Source organism: Dendrobium catenatum, unplaced genomic scaffold (genome assembly GCF_001605985.2).
Source record: "Dendrobium catenatum unplaced genomic scaffold, ASM160598v2 fragScaff_scaffold_80, whole genome shotgun sequence".
NCBI lineage: Eukaryota > Viridiplantae > Streptophyta > Magnoliopsida > Asparagales > Orchidaceae > Dendrobium > Dendrobium catenatum.
Genome location: NW_021318542.1, coordinates 572,506 through 589,882, shown reverse-complemented (window position 1 = coordinate 589,882; position 17,377 = coordinate 572,506). Strand labels below are relative to the sequence as shown.

The following is a 17,377-nucleotide window of genomic DNA, read 5'->3' as shown; positions in this document are numbered from 1 at the left end:
TTTCATTACCTTTGTGACTTAAACTTCCTCATTATCAAAGGCTTTTTCAAGCTCTAGCTCCTTAGGGGCTTCTAAATATCTATAGGAAGCATGTCAACCCCACAATCTCCTCTTTGCTAGCAACTTTTTGACCATTAACAATTTCTTTCAAAGCTAGTTCAGTGGCAATTTCCTCTTACGTCCTCACCATGGAACAAACTTCGTGGAACTTGCTATCATTTTCGATTGAAGTTTTCCCAAACATCAGAAAAGTCACTCCCTCAACTTCCTTCAGGAGATTCAAGATCAACTCAGAGATGAAGACCATACTACGGGGCATGTCAAAATCAAGCTTTTTGAAGAACCAATTTTCGTCAATTGTTGGGAGCCTTCTAGAAAACTAAAACCGTCCCAAAAGCATTCCCTCCCTCATTTATGATCTGTTTAACACCAAAAGCTTCTTCTGCAACCACCTGATTCAGCTAATGGTTCAACTCCTAGCAGTCTAATCATTTTAGCATTATAACTTCTTTAAAAACCACCTTGCTTAGCAAAAGCTTCAGCTCTTTCTATCCATCTGCAGTTCTCTCAACTTTAACCTGCTTAAAGGGAGGATTCATAAAAAATGATTACTCGTATGAAGAAAAGGTAGCTTCAATTTAGCAGACTGTCTAACCTTTTTTTTAAAAGCCAATCTTGAAAAAAAAAATTGCTTGATGTTCTTCAAATGTGCAAAAAGATAAGCGCCAAAGAAATTGCAGGGCAAGGGTATGGAGATTGAAGAACAAACATTAAAACTCTAAAAATGAACTACAAATGTCAAACTTATAAACATATTGTTGACGTTTCAAGTACACAGCAAAATAACTTTGATAAATTCATGCTAATAACTTTGAGTCACCTAGCTAAATTTAGTTTGGTAACATCTTAATTCTTGTGTTCTTAGTTTCTATGAAGGAACAAGAGAATTGAAGAATAGATGTACATCCATATAGACCATCGGGTAAAATAAATCAAGCCATTACAATAACCTAAATAGGATTCAAGAAGTCGATCGCTAATAAAGATTTGACTTGAATATAAATTAAGCCACAAGTCAACCCAAGCAAAATCATGAACAAGTCGCCTAAACACATTAAAAATTAAAATACTCAACAATTAACAAGGGTTTCTCATTAAAATAAGCCACCAAGAATATTTGCCTTAGATTCAAAACTCGCGGAATATTTCACCGACTGTTAGTCAATAAAATGTCTAATACGTTTGTCGCACTGCTAGCTATAACAGCTTCAACTTATACATTCTTTGTATGTATAATGTAGCAAAATTTGAAACATTGACCTTGATCTTCTCCTATAAATATTAGATCATTAGTTGAGCATGAATACGATAGAAATCACATAAAATTTTGTTGAAAGTATCTATGAAATTTTTCTCTACATAATTTCCCTGTAGTTTTATGTAACTAGCCATCTCTATTCTCCATATATTCAAAGTGATAAAACTAGGTTTTTTATTAAAAAAAATAAAAAAAATATTCACAGATTTGTTTAGACATAGTTTCTATCACTCTTTCTCATTCTTATTTTTTGGCTTTTATTTTTTTCTATGATAAAATTGTAATTTTTTTAAGAATAACTGGGGATCCCACAGACCCCCAAATTGGAGGGAAATTATTGGGTTCCGACACCGGACGCAACTTATCGTTCGGTACTTCACAGTACCGAGCAGTACTGAGTTTGGTACTTCACAGTATCGAGCAGTACTGAGCAGTACCGAGTACCGAGTACCGAGCTCGGTACTGCTTGGTACTGCTTGGTACCAAGTAGAGGGTGATGTGGCGCATTTTCATTGGCTCTGGAAGGTGTCCGGTGTCCGAACCCAATAATTTCCCCAAATTGGAGCAACTTAATAAAAAAAATGGACCCAAAGCCTCCTTGCAAGAATTAAAAAAACAGCAGAAATAAGCTTAACAATTTATTTCTATAGATTATGGAATAGTACACTGTAGCATAGAATTAACAAGCATAAAGAAATGTTGCCTTGTTCCAATCCTATTCACTCCCATACTTCAAATAATGTAGCTGAATTCTGCTGCTAAGAAATCTATCCTCTACTCTCCAACAAAAGTACATTCAATATACAATCACTTTATTTCAGACTTAAAAATATAGAAATCGAATTTAATAGCTAACAAAAGTGTAAACAAGTACCTGTACAGTTTACCGTCACCGTCGGTAGCCATTTCCCTGAAACCGGCGGAGCACCCCTTGCACCGCCACGTCGAAGGCATCCTCCATCCCCTCATCGAGTCCTTCCTCCGCCCTTGCGTACACCAGCTTCGGTATCAAATCCACCACCCTCTCCCTCATCCTTCGAATCTTCTCTTCGCCAATCCCATCCAACACCCCCCTCACGCTTACCGCCCCGCTCCTCACCTCCCTCCGATCAATGAACACCGACCACTCCCCAGCCTCCTCCTTTTCTCCTGGCAAATACCACGTGTACTGTTCGTACGCGCTCCGCCGCCAAAAGATAACCGGAATCGCACCGGCGACCATGCAATCGAACATCGACCGCCGCGTGAAGCTATCTCCCCTCGGCTGCAAGCAGAATACTGAATCTAGAAAAAGGCTTAACGTCTCCGCGCTACGGTTTCCGCACCTCCCACCACTGCAATCTACCGCTCGACACGCGCCTCCCGCCCCAGCGCATTCCGACAGCAATAAACCTCTAAAATCATCCTTAATGCTCGCACGCGCGGCGCCGGCGAAGCTAATGAGGGTCGATCGGGTCCGGTTCATCACAAACGCCTGCCAGGCCCGCACCTCTCCCGCGGTCCGTGGATGGAAGCCTATGGGATACGGAATCCCCACGTCGCGGTCGTCCCATGGGTTTCGTTCGATTAGGAGGCGAGTCACGTTCTCCATTCCCGGCATATAGAGAAAGCTCCCGCCCCAATCGCGGTCGTTCGACCTTCGGAAGTCCCATGTTATGCGACCAAGCGTGATGAAATGATCCCAACCGCCGGATTTCCTCCACGGAGATTGGGAATCGATCCACCTGAGGAGATCGGTGCAAGTGCGGTCGCGATCGTCGGAGCTTGAGGTGGAAGACCAGAGGTGTTTTCCTACGGCGAGGCCGGCATAGAAGGGGATGTAAAATGCTGATGCGGCGGAGGGGTTTCGGGTTCGGCAACGGTGGGCGAGCAAGCGTCGATGAAAAATCAGCTCGGCGATGAATTGATCGGTGGAGAACCAGGAAGACATGAGGGAATCCGGCACGATTCCGGCAAGATCGGCGGCAGGGGCGCCGAATCCTCCGTTGGAAAGAGCGTCGCAACGAGAAACCCATGGATTGAGACCGGAGCAATCGGTTATTAACTCTCTGTTGAACTTGGGAGGGATGTCGTAGACGTAAAGCAAGCCGTTGTCGCAGGGGGCTACCGTGGCCGGGGCTGGAGCGACGGCGATGGCGACGGTAACGGCAGGGTGTCGAAAGATAAAAAGAGGAGAGGGCAGGGAACGAGTAGAAAGAAAGAGGAGAAGTTGCAGAGAAAGGACGGTAAAAATAAGGAGAGCGCAATGGCGGGACGCGAAATAGATAGACTGGAAGGCGCAGACCCAGCCGGAAAGGTCCGGGCCGGACATTGGCATTGCGGACCAGAGTTTCTTTAGTAGACGGGTCTCCGGCGGCGGAGTTCCCGACCGCGGAGACATCGCGATAGAAGTGGGGGATGAGATGACCGAATCCGTGGAGCAGCAAAGTTGCAGGGGATTCAGGTAGTTGATCAAAAGGCAAAAGAAATTTCCCCCAAAAAAAAAGCTAAAAGAACGTCGGTGATCGAAAACAAAAGGCAGAAAATATTATTGACACGTGTCACCAAGAAAATGTCCTGAACGCGACAATTGGGAACGAGTGGAAGAGCCACGTGGCAACATGATGGATCGGACGCTGAGATAAGAGCCAGTCTTTGCTGTGGCGTGCTACCAGCGAAGTTAATGAGAAGCCGTACATCGAAGAAAAAAAAAAGATTAAACTTTTCAATGAATTTTAATTTGAAGAGGGCTTAGAACGGCGGAGCGAGAATTACAGGCCAGTGGAAGCCGACAAATATATTATTATTTCAGAACAAGGTTTTTTTTTTTCTGCCATTCCCAATAATTATGTAAATTAAAGCAATATTTTAGTACAAAAATTATTTTAAGAAGCAATAATAAAACTGTCCCAAACAAGTTCATAGTATGCACCCTCGATTTATGAATCATCGACCAGCCAATTGAAAGTAAGCACCCCCGATTTACCAAGAGGACAACGTAAGAAAATTAGAAATGAACAATGTGATAAAAAAATTCATTCATAGTCGTTCAACAATGACTACAAAAAAGACAACATTTAAATGAATCCGGCCAAGAATTTCTTGATATTTGTTTCTTTTATTAGGCTTTTTTGAGATGACTTTCTTATAGTTTCTAAAAACAGCTTTGTACTACCAAGCTGTTTTAAGAAGCAGTAAGAAAGTCATCCCAAATGAAATCTTAGTCTGGAGGTTGATAAGAATACCCCTACTAATCAAAGAATCTTTTGTTTTTAATCCCCACGTCAAAAATAGCCAACTAGAAGCAGACAATCTCATTGCATAATTTTTATGCCAAATAAATTTAAACCATAAAACTTGAGCCATTCCTCATAATAAGAGTAAAGAAACTTCTTGAAGGTGAGAATGACATTAAAAATTGGGGCATTTGTGGGATAACAAAGAGGAAGTGAGTTAATATGAAAGATCAGCTCACATAAAGCTTTGTTACCAAATCATGGGTCCCAAAATAAAGGCGAATTGTAGCAAGTGGATACCCTAAACCCTAAAAACGAATAGCGCTTTTAGATGAGCTAATATGTAAACTTGATAATTTGTCAAATTGAGTCATAAAATGTTTGAGAGAATTAGTGTTTTCATGATTTGATCTATCAATTTCCAACAAATTATTAGTATAAGGAAGATGAGAAAAGTAAATGTTCCATATGATGATTTCAACATAAGATTTATTATTGATGAAGCTATCAAATATATTTGTGAGCTGCCCATAATAATATAAAGAAGGTAAGAAGAACGGAGACAGGGAGCCAAAGAATTTCTTTTAAGTGCTACATTGATGCAAAGCGAACATTATTAGTGTAGGCTTTAATCCATTTAATAAAGATTTTAAGGAAACCTTTTTTGTGCCATTCTAGATATAAGAAAACCTCTTGGTAGAGCATTAAAAGCCTCAAAATATCAAGTTCAGTACAAAATAGTTGCAATATGGAATTCCCTCAAAATTATTTACTAGAAAGCTACTATTTATTAGGGGTATCAATATTTGACACGACATGAAAACACGACCCGGATCTGACCCGGAAAATTTGGGTTGGACCAGACCCAATTTCAAAATGGGTCGGGTTCGGGTTCCCGGATTCGACCCATTTGAAAAAACGGGTCGGGATCGGGTTGACCCGATGGGTTGGCGGGTTAACCCGAAAACCCGCTTAGAATGAGCTGCCCGAGGCTGCCCCGGCTACCCACGCTTGACCCCGGCTACCCGCGCGGCCGCCAATGCTGCTCGCGCCCTGCCCGAGGCTCATGCTTTACCTTTCATATCGCAGCCACAGTTTTATTTTGGCAACCACTTTTTCTCTGACTTAATTTTTTTTTGTGCTAAGGAGCTACTTTTTGTAACAATTTTAAAAAGTTATTTCATCTACAATTTTATAATTTTAAGAAGTTACTTTCTACAACAATTTTAAAATTTTAAAATTAGAAAAATATTTTTTTTTATTATTGATCGAACTGGTTGAACAAGTTGATCCAATTTGAATTAGAAAACATTCTCCAATTACATGATGATCGTTTAGGGATTGTTTGGTTTAGTTTTGTGGCTGTTTTGCTTTTCACATAAAATTATAATTTTGCTAGCCTATTATTATTTTCTTACTATTTTTTATTGTTTTTTAAAAAGAATTTTAGTAGAAAGCCATTTTTTTTAATCATAATTGTAAAGTTATTTTCTACACAATTGATATATCATTAAAAAATTATCTTGATCAAACACGAATCTCGAGGCACAATCATCCTGGAAGCTTCAAAAATTAAATATGGAATCATCTCTGCTCCAATTTTAGCAAATTTATAGTCGAACTAAGCGTCTCAAAAATACGAACCCAACGACACCAAATTCAACTCAATACGAGCCCAAGTGTCTAAATCAAAGACCCCAAGCATTGTTGGAAGGTTCAAACCACAATTTAGATTACCAAACGATTTCCAAACATGACATGCTTATAGTCGAATCGAGGGACTCGACGAGATGGGTCCAACGAGCCCAAGATCACTGAATTCTGATATCATGAAGACTTTCAAATGTCTGACGAACGGTCCACGATCAAGGGATTCAATATCGGCCATTCATCCAAACCACTCATCATTTGCCTTTGATCCTCCTATTTACGGGTCAGGTCACTCTCGGAAAATTATAAATAGCCCATCATTTCTCTTAAGAGGGGACTCAAGCAAGAAGTAAGAATAAGAAGAAGAAGGAGAGAAGAGAAGAAGGGAAGGAGGGAAGAAACTCCTCCTCGACCACCGTCAGGGTTCCGCCCAACTTTCAAGTGACGCCAGAGTTCCACCTGACTCTCAAGTGACGTCGGAGTTCCGCCCGACTTTCAAGTTATGCCAGAGTTCCGTCCGACTTCCAAGTGACGCCGGAGTTCCATCCGACCTCCAAGAGTTGATTATTGTAATCTAGACGTCCTAAATTTTAAGAACGAGTTAGCCTCTTGTAACTCAAGCAAACACTAGTGAAATTCTTTCAATTTGGCATGGCCCCGTGGTTTTTCCCTTTCCCGAGATTTCCACGTAAAAATCTTGGTGTTTAATTTCTTTTCTGTTTGTGTGTTGGATATCCGTACAACACTGAGACGAAAATTATAACTCTATCGCCGCATATATTCTAGCCCGCAACAATAAATTTTATAATAAATTTTATAAAATGATACAATTGTACCAAATTGATATTTATGTTTTGTTGAGATAATTTTTTTACTGCTTTTTAATATCAAAATTAAAATTTTAAAATTAAAACAATATTTAAAAATTAATATGAAAGCTTATTTTTCACTGAAGGGTTGAAATTAGCTGTGTTGAACAACGACAAACAGTGTTGGGCAATAGGGTCGCATGAGAGTTCGCAGTTGGCGCGATGCTGACGTTCGTCCCAAATTGAAAGGAGGAAAACAAGGTGCACATGGCAATTGCCCTGTTGGCATGGAGCAATTATTAGGTCCTTTCACTGGATGTAGAGAAAGGTTCGGTTTTAGGCAAAAATAGGTCAAAAAGTGCAAATACCGAGTTTTTTTAAAAACTCGGTATTTTTTCAAAAAACTCGGTATTTGCACTTTTTTAGGCAAAACCGAACCTTCCTCTAAGTCCTTGCACCGGACCAAATAAAAGTTCCTATTGCATGATGGTACTGGAAAGGTTTTCTTATGAGATATTCAATTTTTTTTAACGGCGTTTATAGACCGTGTGATCCTGCGTAATTTGTGCGTTTATTTGTTAATATATTCTACGATGTAAGTTAAGAAAATATATTCATACATAAAAGAATATTTTTATTTTGTATGATGTCGCAAGTTATAAGCTTTTTCTACTTCAAATTTTGAAAAAATAAATATATAATAAGGTAATGCAAATATTCTATACAAATATTTGATATTGGTTTATTTTAAATCAAACATAAAGATAAATAAATTTTATATTTTTTTAATTTTTAATACCCCTAATACTCATAGCTAAAGTAGTCCAACATTGATGGCCAAGCTCTGAGGGTTCGTCAATGGTGGTGGTTGGGTGGAGCTCTAGTACTTGCCAATACTCAAAGCTCACATAAGTCTCTAGCTAGGGTCGAAGCCTCCATGAGTCCCATTCATACTAAGAGATTGGGTTATTTATAGATTTTGAGAGTAACATATTTTTTTAAAATAGAGAATATCCATGTTAAATTTAAGCGCTCCATCGGACGATTCATATTAATTACCTCGATCATGAAGCATTCGTTCAACATTTAAGAGTTGTAATGATGTGAAAATTGAGTAGTCGTGGGCTCGTTGGATTAGTCTCACCGAGCCGCTCGATTCGACTCTAAGTAAGCCTTATTTGAATATCATTTGGTCATCTAATTAATATTATAATACTTCTAAATATATTTTGGACCTTTCATTTGGGCATTTGGGCTCAAATTGGACTAATTTTAGTGTTGTTGGGTTCGTCGCATTGAAACGTCCAATTAGACTATAAGTTTCCTAATATCGGAGTACAAATGATCCCAAATTTAATTTTGAAAGTTTCTAATTCATACATGCATCAAGATTCATGACAATTCAATACAAATTTTTGTGACTTTCATCCTGGCTTCTTCACACTATAAATCACCTTGGAGGCCCCATCCGAATTTTTCCTCCAAACTCTGGAAATCAATTTGCAATACTGCAGTGCAAGTTAAACATTGTTTTAATTTTAAAGTCACCCAGAATGCTCCGATTTCTCTTATATGGGACCACTGGTTTCATAATGTTACTATCAATGATCAATTAGGGAGTAGTATTACTGATTGCTGCCCTGATTTATCCCTTATGGAGTTAATCTCTGGCTCTAAGTGGGTTCTTCCTGAGTTAATCCCTCTGAGCCTGAGACACCTGATAGCGAGTATTTCAGATATTGGGGATGTTGGCCCTTGTCTGTTCTCGAAAAACTTTTCAAATTACAATTTTAAACGTTTTATAGAGGAATACTACGCTGAACTTCAGTCTTACTCATGGCATAAATTGATATGGCCCAAATGACCTAAGACACTTGGTATTTGTTTGGTTAGCTTTAGTTGATGGATTAAAGACTGCAGATGCTCTCAATTTAAGAAACATAAGGGTTCCTGGCACTTGCAACCTGTGTCATTCTTATAATGAATCAGTCACTCATCTGTTCTTTGAATGCTCTTACTCATTCTCTATACTGACTGCATTAATTACTGGTATGAATGGCTTTCTACTTAGGCCTTCTATACTGCAGGTCTTTGAATGGTTAAAAGTGCGTTACAAAAGTAATGCGAATGTTAAAAACTTCTTTTATGTGATTGTTTGTTGTATTATATATCACATATGGAAAGAAAGAAATGGAAGAAGATTTGGGAATTCTTTTAAATGTCACAACACATTGTTGTTTCATATTAAAAGGAATATCTGTGAAAAATTCGCAAAATGGGAGAATTCACTGGAATATCTGGAACTATTGTAAGCTGGCAGGTCTGGGGCCCTTTGATGCTATCGGAGATTTCATATTTTATAAGCCAACCTGGACAATGATGAAACTCCCGTTAATGAGTTCCCTTGGAAGGCCTTCGGGCAACCAGTGAACTATCTTTGTGCTGCGATCAAATTTTCAAACTCTGAGTCCAGGTTATCTCTGGCTTGGGAGTTCTTTTATGTGGAACCTGAACTTTAAGTCTACCAGCTAGTTTTGTCTCCTTTGCTGTATGGATTTGTGGCTTTTGGGATTAAATTATTTGAGCAGTTCTGTTTTTTCTGCTCTGTCCTCATTTTTTTTCTACAGCTGTGGCTGATAGGATGTTATAGTTTTTATTTTGTTATGCAGCTGATAGTTTTTTTACTACTACTGGTAGGTTGTGGTAGTAGTCAATCTTCTTAATTTACTCTTTTTTTTGCTGGAATGAAATGGGCTTCGGCCCCAAATTTTCCCAAAAATAATAATAATAATAATAATAATAATGGGTCCCAAAATAAGGGCAAATTATAGCAAGTGGATAAGCTAATATATAAAAACGAATAGCGCTTTTAGATGAACTAATATGTAAACTTGATAATTTGTCAAATTGTGCCATAATATGTTTGAGAAAGTGTTTTGAGGATTTGATCTATCAATTTCCAACAAATTATTAGTATAAGGAAGATGAGAAAAGTAAATGTTCCATATGATGATTTAAACATAAGATTTACTGTTGATGAAGCTATCAAATATATTTGTGAGCCGCCCATAATAATATAAAGTAGGTAAGAAGAACGCGGATAGGGAGCCAAAGAATTCCTTTAAGTGCTACATTGATGCAAAGCGAACATTTTTAGTGTAGGCTTTAATCCATTTAATAAAGATTTTAAGGAAACCTTTTTTTGTGCCATTCTAGATATAAGAAAACCTCTTGGTAGAGCATCAAAAGCCTCAAAATTGTCAAGTTCATTACAAAATAGTTGCAATATTGAATTCCCTCAAAATTATTTACTAGGAAGCCACTATTTATTAGGGGTGTCAATATTTGACACGACATGAAAACCCTACACGGAAAATTCTGGTTGAACCCGACCCAATTTCAAAATGAGTCGGGTTCGGGTTCCCAGATTCGAGCCATTTGAAAAAAACGTGTCGAGTTCGGGTTAACCCGACGTGTTGGCGGGTCAACCCGGAAACCCGCTTAGAATGAGATGCCCGAGGCTGCCCCGACTACCCACGCCTGACCGCGGCTGCTCGCGCAACCGCCAATGCTACCCGCGCCCTGCTCGAGGCCGCCTGCGCCGCACAGCTGTCGCTGCCCGCTCGCAAATCGCGCTCGCGGCCCCTCACGCGCCCTTCCTGCCAACACGCATATGCCCGCCCTGCCCTCTTGCCGCGCGCCCGCCCTTCCCTCGCGTGCTCGCCAGCATCCGCGCCCCGCGTCCGCCTGCCTGCACTCCCCGCGTACGAGCTCGGGTCCTGTGTTGGGTCGGGTCAACCCGGCAATCCGACCGGTCGGGTCCGTGTCCGAGTTTTCGACCCGTTTGCCTACCCGGGTCGAGTTAGGGTCGACCCGATTTAACCCGGGTCAGTTCTGGGTTCGACCCGAACACAACCCGTGATCCAAAATTTGTTTTATTTACTCTTGATATATTTAAAAAAATTATATGATCAATACGAATTACGAGAAAAAATTTGAATTGAAAGTTTTGAAATTAAATTTAAGATGGTTTGATCTCCAACTTTAGCAATTTATAGTTGAATTAAATGTCTCAATAAAATGAACTCCAAAACACTAAAAATTATCCAATCAGAGCTAAAATAAGCCCAAAATTAAGTATTTGAAGTATTATCAAAAACTTTAAACATTAATTGGAAGGCACTCAATACGAGCCCAAGTGTCTAAATCAAAGACCCCAAGCATTGTTGGAAGGTTCAAACCACAATTTAGATAACGAAACGGTTTCCAAACATGACATTCTTAGAGTCAAATCGAGTGACTCGATGAGACGAATCCAACGAGCCCAAGATCGCTGAATTCTGATATCATGAACACCTTCAAATGTCTGATGAACGGTCCACGAACAAGGGATTCAATACCGGCCGTCCATCCAAATCACTCCTCATTTTCCCTTGATCCTTTTATTTACGGGTCAGGTCACTCTCAAAAAATTATAAATAGCCCCTCATTTCTCTTAAGCTGAGACTCGAGCAAGAAGGAAGAAGAAGAAGAAGAAGAAGAAGAAGGAGAGAAGAGAAGAAGGGAATGAGGGAAGAAACTCCTCCTCGACCACCGTCGAGGTTCCGCCCAACTTTCAAGTGACGCCGGAGTTCCACCCGACTCTCAAGTGACGTCGGAGTTCCGCCCGACTTTCAAGTTATGCTAGAGTTCCGTCCGACTTCCAAGTGACGCCAGAGTTCCATCCGACCTCCAAGAGTTGACTATTGTAATCTAGCCGTCCTAAATTTTAAGAACGAGTCAGCCTCTTGTAACTCAAGTAAACACTAGTGAAATTCTTTCAATTGGGCATGGCCCCGTGGTTTTTCCCTTCCCCGAGCTTTCCACGTAAAAATCTTGGTGTTTAATTTCTTTTCTGTTTGTGTGTTGGATATCCGTACAACACTGAGACGAAAATTATAACTCTATCGCCGCATATATTCTAGCCCGCAACAACAAATTTTATAAAATGATATAATTGTACCAAATAGATATTTATGTTTCGTTGGAGACAAATTTTTTACTGTTTTTTAATATCAAAATTAAAATTTTAATATTAAAACAATATTTAAAAATTAATATGAAAGCTTATTTTTCACTGAAGGGTTGAAATTAGCTGGGTTGAACAACGACAAACAGTGTTGGGCAATAGGGTCGCATGAGAGTTCGCAGTTGGCGCGATGCTGACGTCCGTCCCAAATTGAAAGGAGGAAAACAAAGTGCACATGGCAATTGCCCTGTTGCATGACGGTACTGGAAAGGTTTTCTTATGAGATATTCAATTTTTTTAACGGCGTTATAGACCGTGTGATCCTGCGTAATTTGTGCGTTTATTTGTTAATATATTCTATGATGTAAGTTAAGAAAATATGTTCATAAATAAAAAGAATATTTTTATTTTGTATGATGTCGCAAGTTATAAGCTTTTTCTACTTCAATTTTTGAAAAAATAAATATATAATAAGGTAATGCAAATCTCCTATACAAATATTTGATATTGGTTTATTTTAAATCAAACATAAAGATAAATAAATTTTAATTTTTCTTTAAATTTTAGTACCCCTAATACTCATAGCTAAAGTGGTCCAACATTGACGGCCAAGCTCTGCGGGTTCGTCAATGTTGGTGGTTGGGTGGAGCTATAGTACTTGCCAATACTCAAAGCTCACATAAGTCTCTAGTCTAGGGTCGAAGCCTCCATTAGTCCCATTCATACAAAGATATGGGGTTATTTATAGATTTTGAGAGTAACATATTTCTTTAAAATAGAGAATATCCATGTTAAATTTAAGCGCTCCATCGGACGATTCATATTAATTACCTCGATCATGAAGCATTCGTTCAACATTTAAGAGTTGTAATGATGTGAAAATTGAGTAGTCGTGGGCTCGTTGGATTAGTCTCACCGAGCCGCTCGATTCGACTCTAAGTAAGTCTTATTTGAATATCATTTGGTCATCTAATTAATATTATAATACTTCTAAATATATTTTGGACCTTTCATTTAGGCATTTGGGCATTTGGGCTCAAATTGGACTAATTTTAGTGTTGTTGGGTTCGTCGCATTGAAACGTCCAATTTGACTATAAGTTTCCTAATATCGGAGTACAAATGATCCCAAATTTAATTTTAGAAGTTTCTAATTCATACATGCATCAAAATTCATGACCATTCAAGACAAATTTTTGTGATTTATCAAAACTAAACAACCCATTTTTTACTATTATAGTTAAAATTTTAAGATTGAATTCAATTATATATATTGCTGATATGTATGGTGATGACCAGCACGAGGCAGTTATTGATCACGAAAATGACGTTTTTGAGCTGTATAAATTTGTTTGGGATAGCTTTTTTAATACTTTTAAAATCAGTTTTTTAATACAAAATTTTTAATTAAAAAAAAAAACTATATTAAAAGGTTATTTTTTAAACTAATAAAAAAGCAATCTCAAACAAAGCGTAAGCGGGTTGGTTAAAGGGCGAAGCCCATTGGCTTTTGCTACGTACATACACCTGTAAGAAGGCTAATCGACCTTTGCAACCTCGATTAGGGGTCCAAAACTAGTCTATAAGTCAGGTTCATAGTCCAACCCGAATTGACCCTAGTCGGACCTAATTTTGTAAATGGGTTAGGAATTCCATCTCGGACCCAACCCGTCAAGTTATCGAATTGACCCGCCAAACTCGAATGTCCTTCTTCCCAACATAAGCAGGCGCAGCTAGGATGTGACTTATACCAGTGGTGCGCGTGAAGGGGTCACTAGGCGCGTGCGTGCGAACCTACGAGTGGCGAGATGAGTGCAGGTCCTTATACCATGTTCAAGGGGGTACCGTGTGTGCGGCGATCGTAGCTACTACTGCACGGACACGCCTACGCAACGCGGTACTGCGGTGTGGGCGCAAGCACTCAGACGCGCACACGGCTAGATTAAAATCCGAGCAGACGCGAGCGTGCACAAGAGCGGGTCAATTAGTCTTAGTTCACTGCGGCTAAGTCGCGAGCGCGGAGCATGGGATTGGGCTTCAAGGTATTGAGTATTCGGTTTGATTTTGGGTTTCCTGACCAACTCGAATTTGACTTGATTTTTTAAATAGGTTGGAATCTTGGATCATAACCCAACCCGTATTGCAAACGGGTTGGCCTGAACCTAGAATTTTTCGAATAAGGTCAAATATTGACACATCTAATCCCGATATGAAAACCTATGAGAATGGTGGGGGCATTTTCAATGGTGTATTTTTTATAATTTAACTAAATATATATTTAATATTTGACTTATAAATTGTATTTTTATTTGTCTTCCATAATTAAAACTTATTCAAAGTTGCCTTTCATTTCAAGTACAAATAATAAAACAGATTTTTTTTTCTTACATTGAACAATACAATTTTAATTTTCTTGAGCATTAGACATTTGGCAGAAAATTTATATGAAGTTTGAATAAAGTTGAAAGCTCCGTTTCCTTCGCTCTAAAATCCTTATGGGGGCATTTAGTGCATTGTGTTTTAAATACGAGGTCTTAAGTTTTGAGTGAATGATTGGAAGTATAGTAAATTCAAGTAAAATTTTAATAATTTAGGCTCTATTTGGACGGCTTTTTTAATTTTTTTAAAGTAATATTTTATTGCAAAAATTAAAATTTTTTACTAAAAAATTACTTTAAAAATCAGTAAAAAAGCCTTCTCAAAAGAGAACAATTATTACGTCCTCCGACCGGACGTAGAGGAACATCCGGTCGGAGGCCAAATCGCGCCAAAAAACGAGAAATACCGAGCAAATACCGAGCAATATCAAACAATAACGAGGAATACCATCACGTGAAGACCCAATACCGAGTTATACCGAGCTATACCGAGCAATACCGTGTTATACAAAAGTTGTACCGAGTTTTTCGTAGAAAAAACTCGGTACAACTCGGTATTGCTCGGTATAGCTCGGTATAACTCGGTATTGGTCTTCACAGAGCGGTATTCCTCGTTATTATCAAATAATACCTAGGAATACCGAGTTTTTTGACGGGATTTTGCCTCTGACCGGACGTTCCTCTACGTCCTTACACCGGACCTAATAAAAGTTCCTCAGAAGAACCCATAGAAACTCATCTTAATTTACATCATACGACGAAACGTATGATTCATCGCAACCACAAACCGACCTCACAATCCAGCTATGATCATAGAAGATACTCCCGCGATCCTCCTGTGAAGCTCACCACACCATATATAATGCCAACACGCACATGCTCTTTATTTGTCCTCAATAAAACAAATGAGATTCAACAAATTTTGAGCCAAATTCTTGATCATCTTCATTAACATTTCATTTTTATTTGCATTGTCATTTCACTTTCATTTGCTTCGTAGCAAACCCTTTGAATAAAGGAGAGCCTAAAAATAAAAACCAGAAGATAAACTAATTTCATGTGGTTTAGCCTTCTTTCATGCTAATAATTTAGACTTTATTTGAGATAATTTTCTTACTAAAATAAAATAGCTTTTTAATACTTGACTTTTTGACAGCTTGGTCACCTACGAACTCAATTGAATAATTCCCCTTTCGAACTATCAGGAAAGCTTTCAAAATGAGAAATTATTCTATGCGGTCACCGAAAAGTTTAGAGGCGAATCAGAACGCACCACATCATCCGGGACCGAGCAGTACGTAGCAGCGGTGCACAACAAAAAAATGATGTGGCGCATTTCATTCGCATTTAGACGCCGTTCGGTAACCGCACTAAATATTTTTTTCTTTCAAAAACCATCACGTTTGTGTATTCCTTTTTATTTTAATTATGAGAGAGATCATCTTTTGTAATCTACAATATTATACTAATTGATACATCGTCCAAAAAATTATCTTGATCGGGCACAAATCTCAAAGCAAAATAAAGTTGGAAAGTTCCGAAATTAAAATTAGGAGCATTTGAACTCCGATTTCAACAAAATTACAGTCGACCCGAGCATCTTGGAAATACGAACCCAACGACACCAAATTCCACCCAATCCGAGCCCAAAATGGGTCCAAATCAAGGACCCGAAGCGGTGTTGGAAGGTTCAAACCACAATTTGGATTACCAAACGGTTTTCAAACATAACAATCTTATAATCGAATCGAGCGGCTCGACGAGACAAATCCAACGAGCCCAAGATCAATGAATTCTGACATCAGTAAGACATTCAAATGTCCATCAAGTGGTTCATGATCAAGGGATTCAACATCGGCCGTCCATCCAACCACTCCCCATTTACCCTTGATCTATCACCTATTTATGGGTCATGTCATTCCCAAAATCTATAAATAGAGCTCCCTCTCCTCTTAAAAGAGGACCCCTCAGCCTAAGGAAAAAAGAGAGAGATCGGAGATTGCTCTTGCCTCCTTGCCTCCTCGACTACCGTTGAAGTTTCGCCGGACCACCGCCGGAGTTCTACCGAACCACAGTCGGACCACTGTCGGAGTTCCATCGAACCACCACTGTTCCACCATCGTCTGACTTCCACCGGACCACCACCTGACGCCCTATGCTCCGTCGGACCACCACTTGACGCCCTGTGCTCCGTCGCACCACCGCCTGATGCCCTGTGCTCCGCCACACCACCCTGACGCCCTATGCACCGTTGGACCACCACCTAAGGCCCTCGCCTTCACCAAACCACCACTTGAGACCCTCACCTTCGCCAGACCACCGCCGGAGGCCTTCACCTTCGCCAGATCACCACCTGAGGTCCTCTCTTTCGCCGGACCTCCGCCAGAGACCCTCGCCTTCGTCGGATCATCACCTAAGGCCCGAAACTCTACCAGACCACCACCTGAAGCCCAAAGTTCTGTCATTCCATCACCTGACACCCGAACTTCTATTATACTGTTGTTATTTGTAATTTGATCGCCCTCAGATGCGAGCCAGCCCATTGTAACCAACTCAATTTATAGTGAAATCTTTTTAACTGGGCTAGGCCCCGTGATTTTTCCCCTTTCAAGGGTTTTCCACTTAAAAAATCTTGTGTTCTCTGTGTGTGAGATGGATATCCGTGCAACGCTAAGACGTAAAATTAAATCTCTATCGCCGCGTATATTCTAGCCCTCAACACTAATGAAACTATTTAAATTAGGTTAAATCTCTTTTTTTATTTAAATTTTTTAAATAAAATTTATGGTATCTAATAATACCAACATTTTTTAGTTTTACCCAAAATAACTTTCAATAGGTCAAACTTTTTATTTTATGTTCTGAGTTCTGACATTCTATCGGTGAGAGGAAAGGGTAAATATTTATAATCCCATCAGAGCCACTAAATCTGCTCTAATTGAAAAATATTTGTTTTCTCATCTAAATTTTTTTTATTTAACAAATATATCATTTGGTTTT

General features: G+C 39.2%; 1 protein-coding gene across 1 annotated transcript; it reads right to left on the bottom strand.

Annotated features, from left to right (window-relative positions):
• Nucleotides 1-1,943: 1,943 nt before the first annotated feature.
• LOC110104504 (xyloglucan galactosyltransferase XLT2) lies at nt 1,944-3,802 on the bottom strand. The gene has a single exon (XM_020833653.2). It carries the CDS (start codon nt 3,696-3,698, stop codon nt 2,208-2,210), a length of 1,491 nt encoding a protein of 496 aa, XP_020689312.1. The 5' UTR covers nt 3,699-3,802; the 3' UTR covers nt 1,944-2,207.
• Between the last annotated feature and the right edge of the window lie 13,575 nt (nt 3,803-17,377).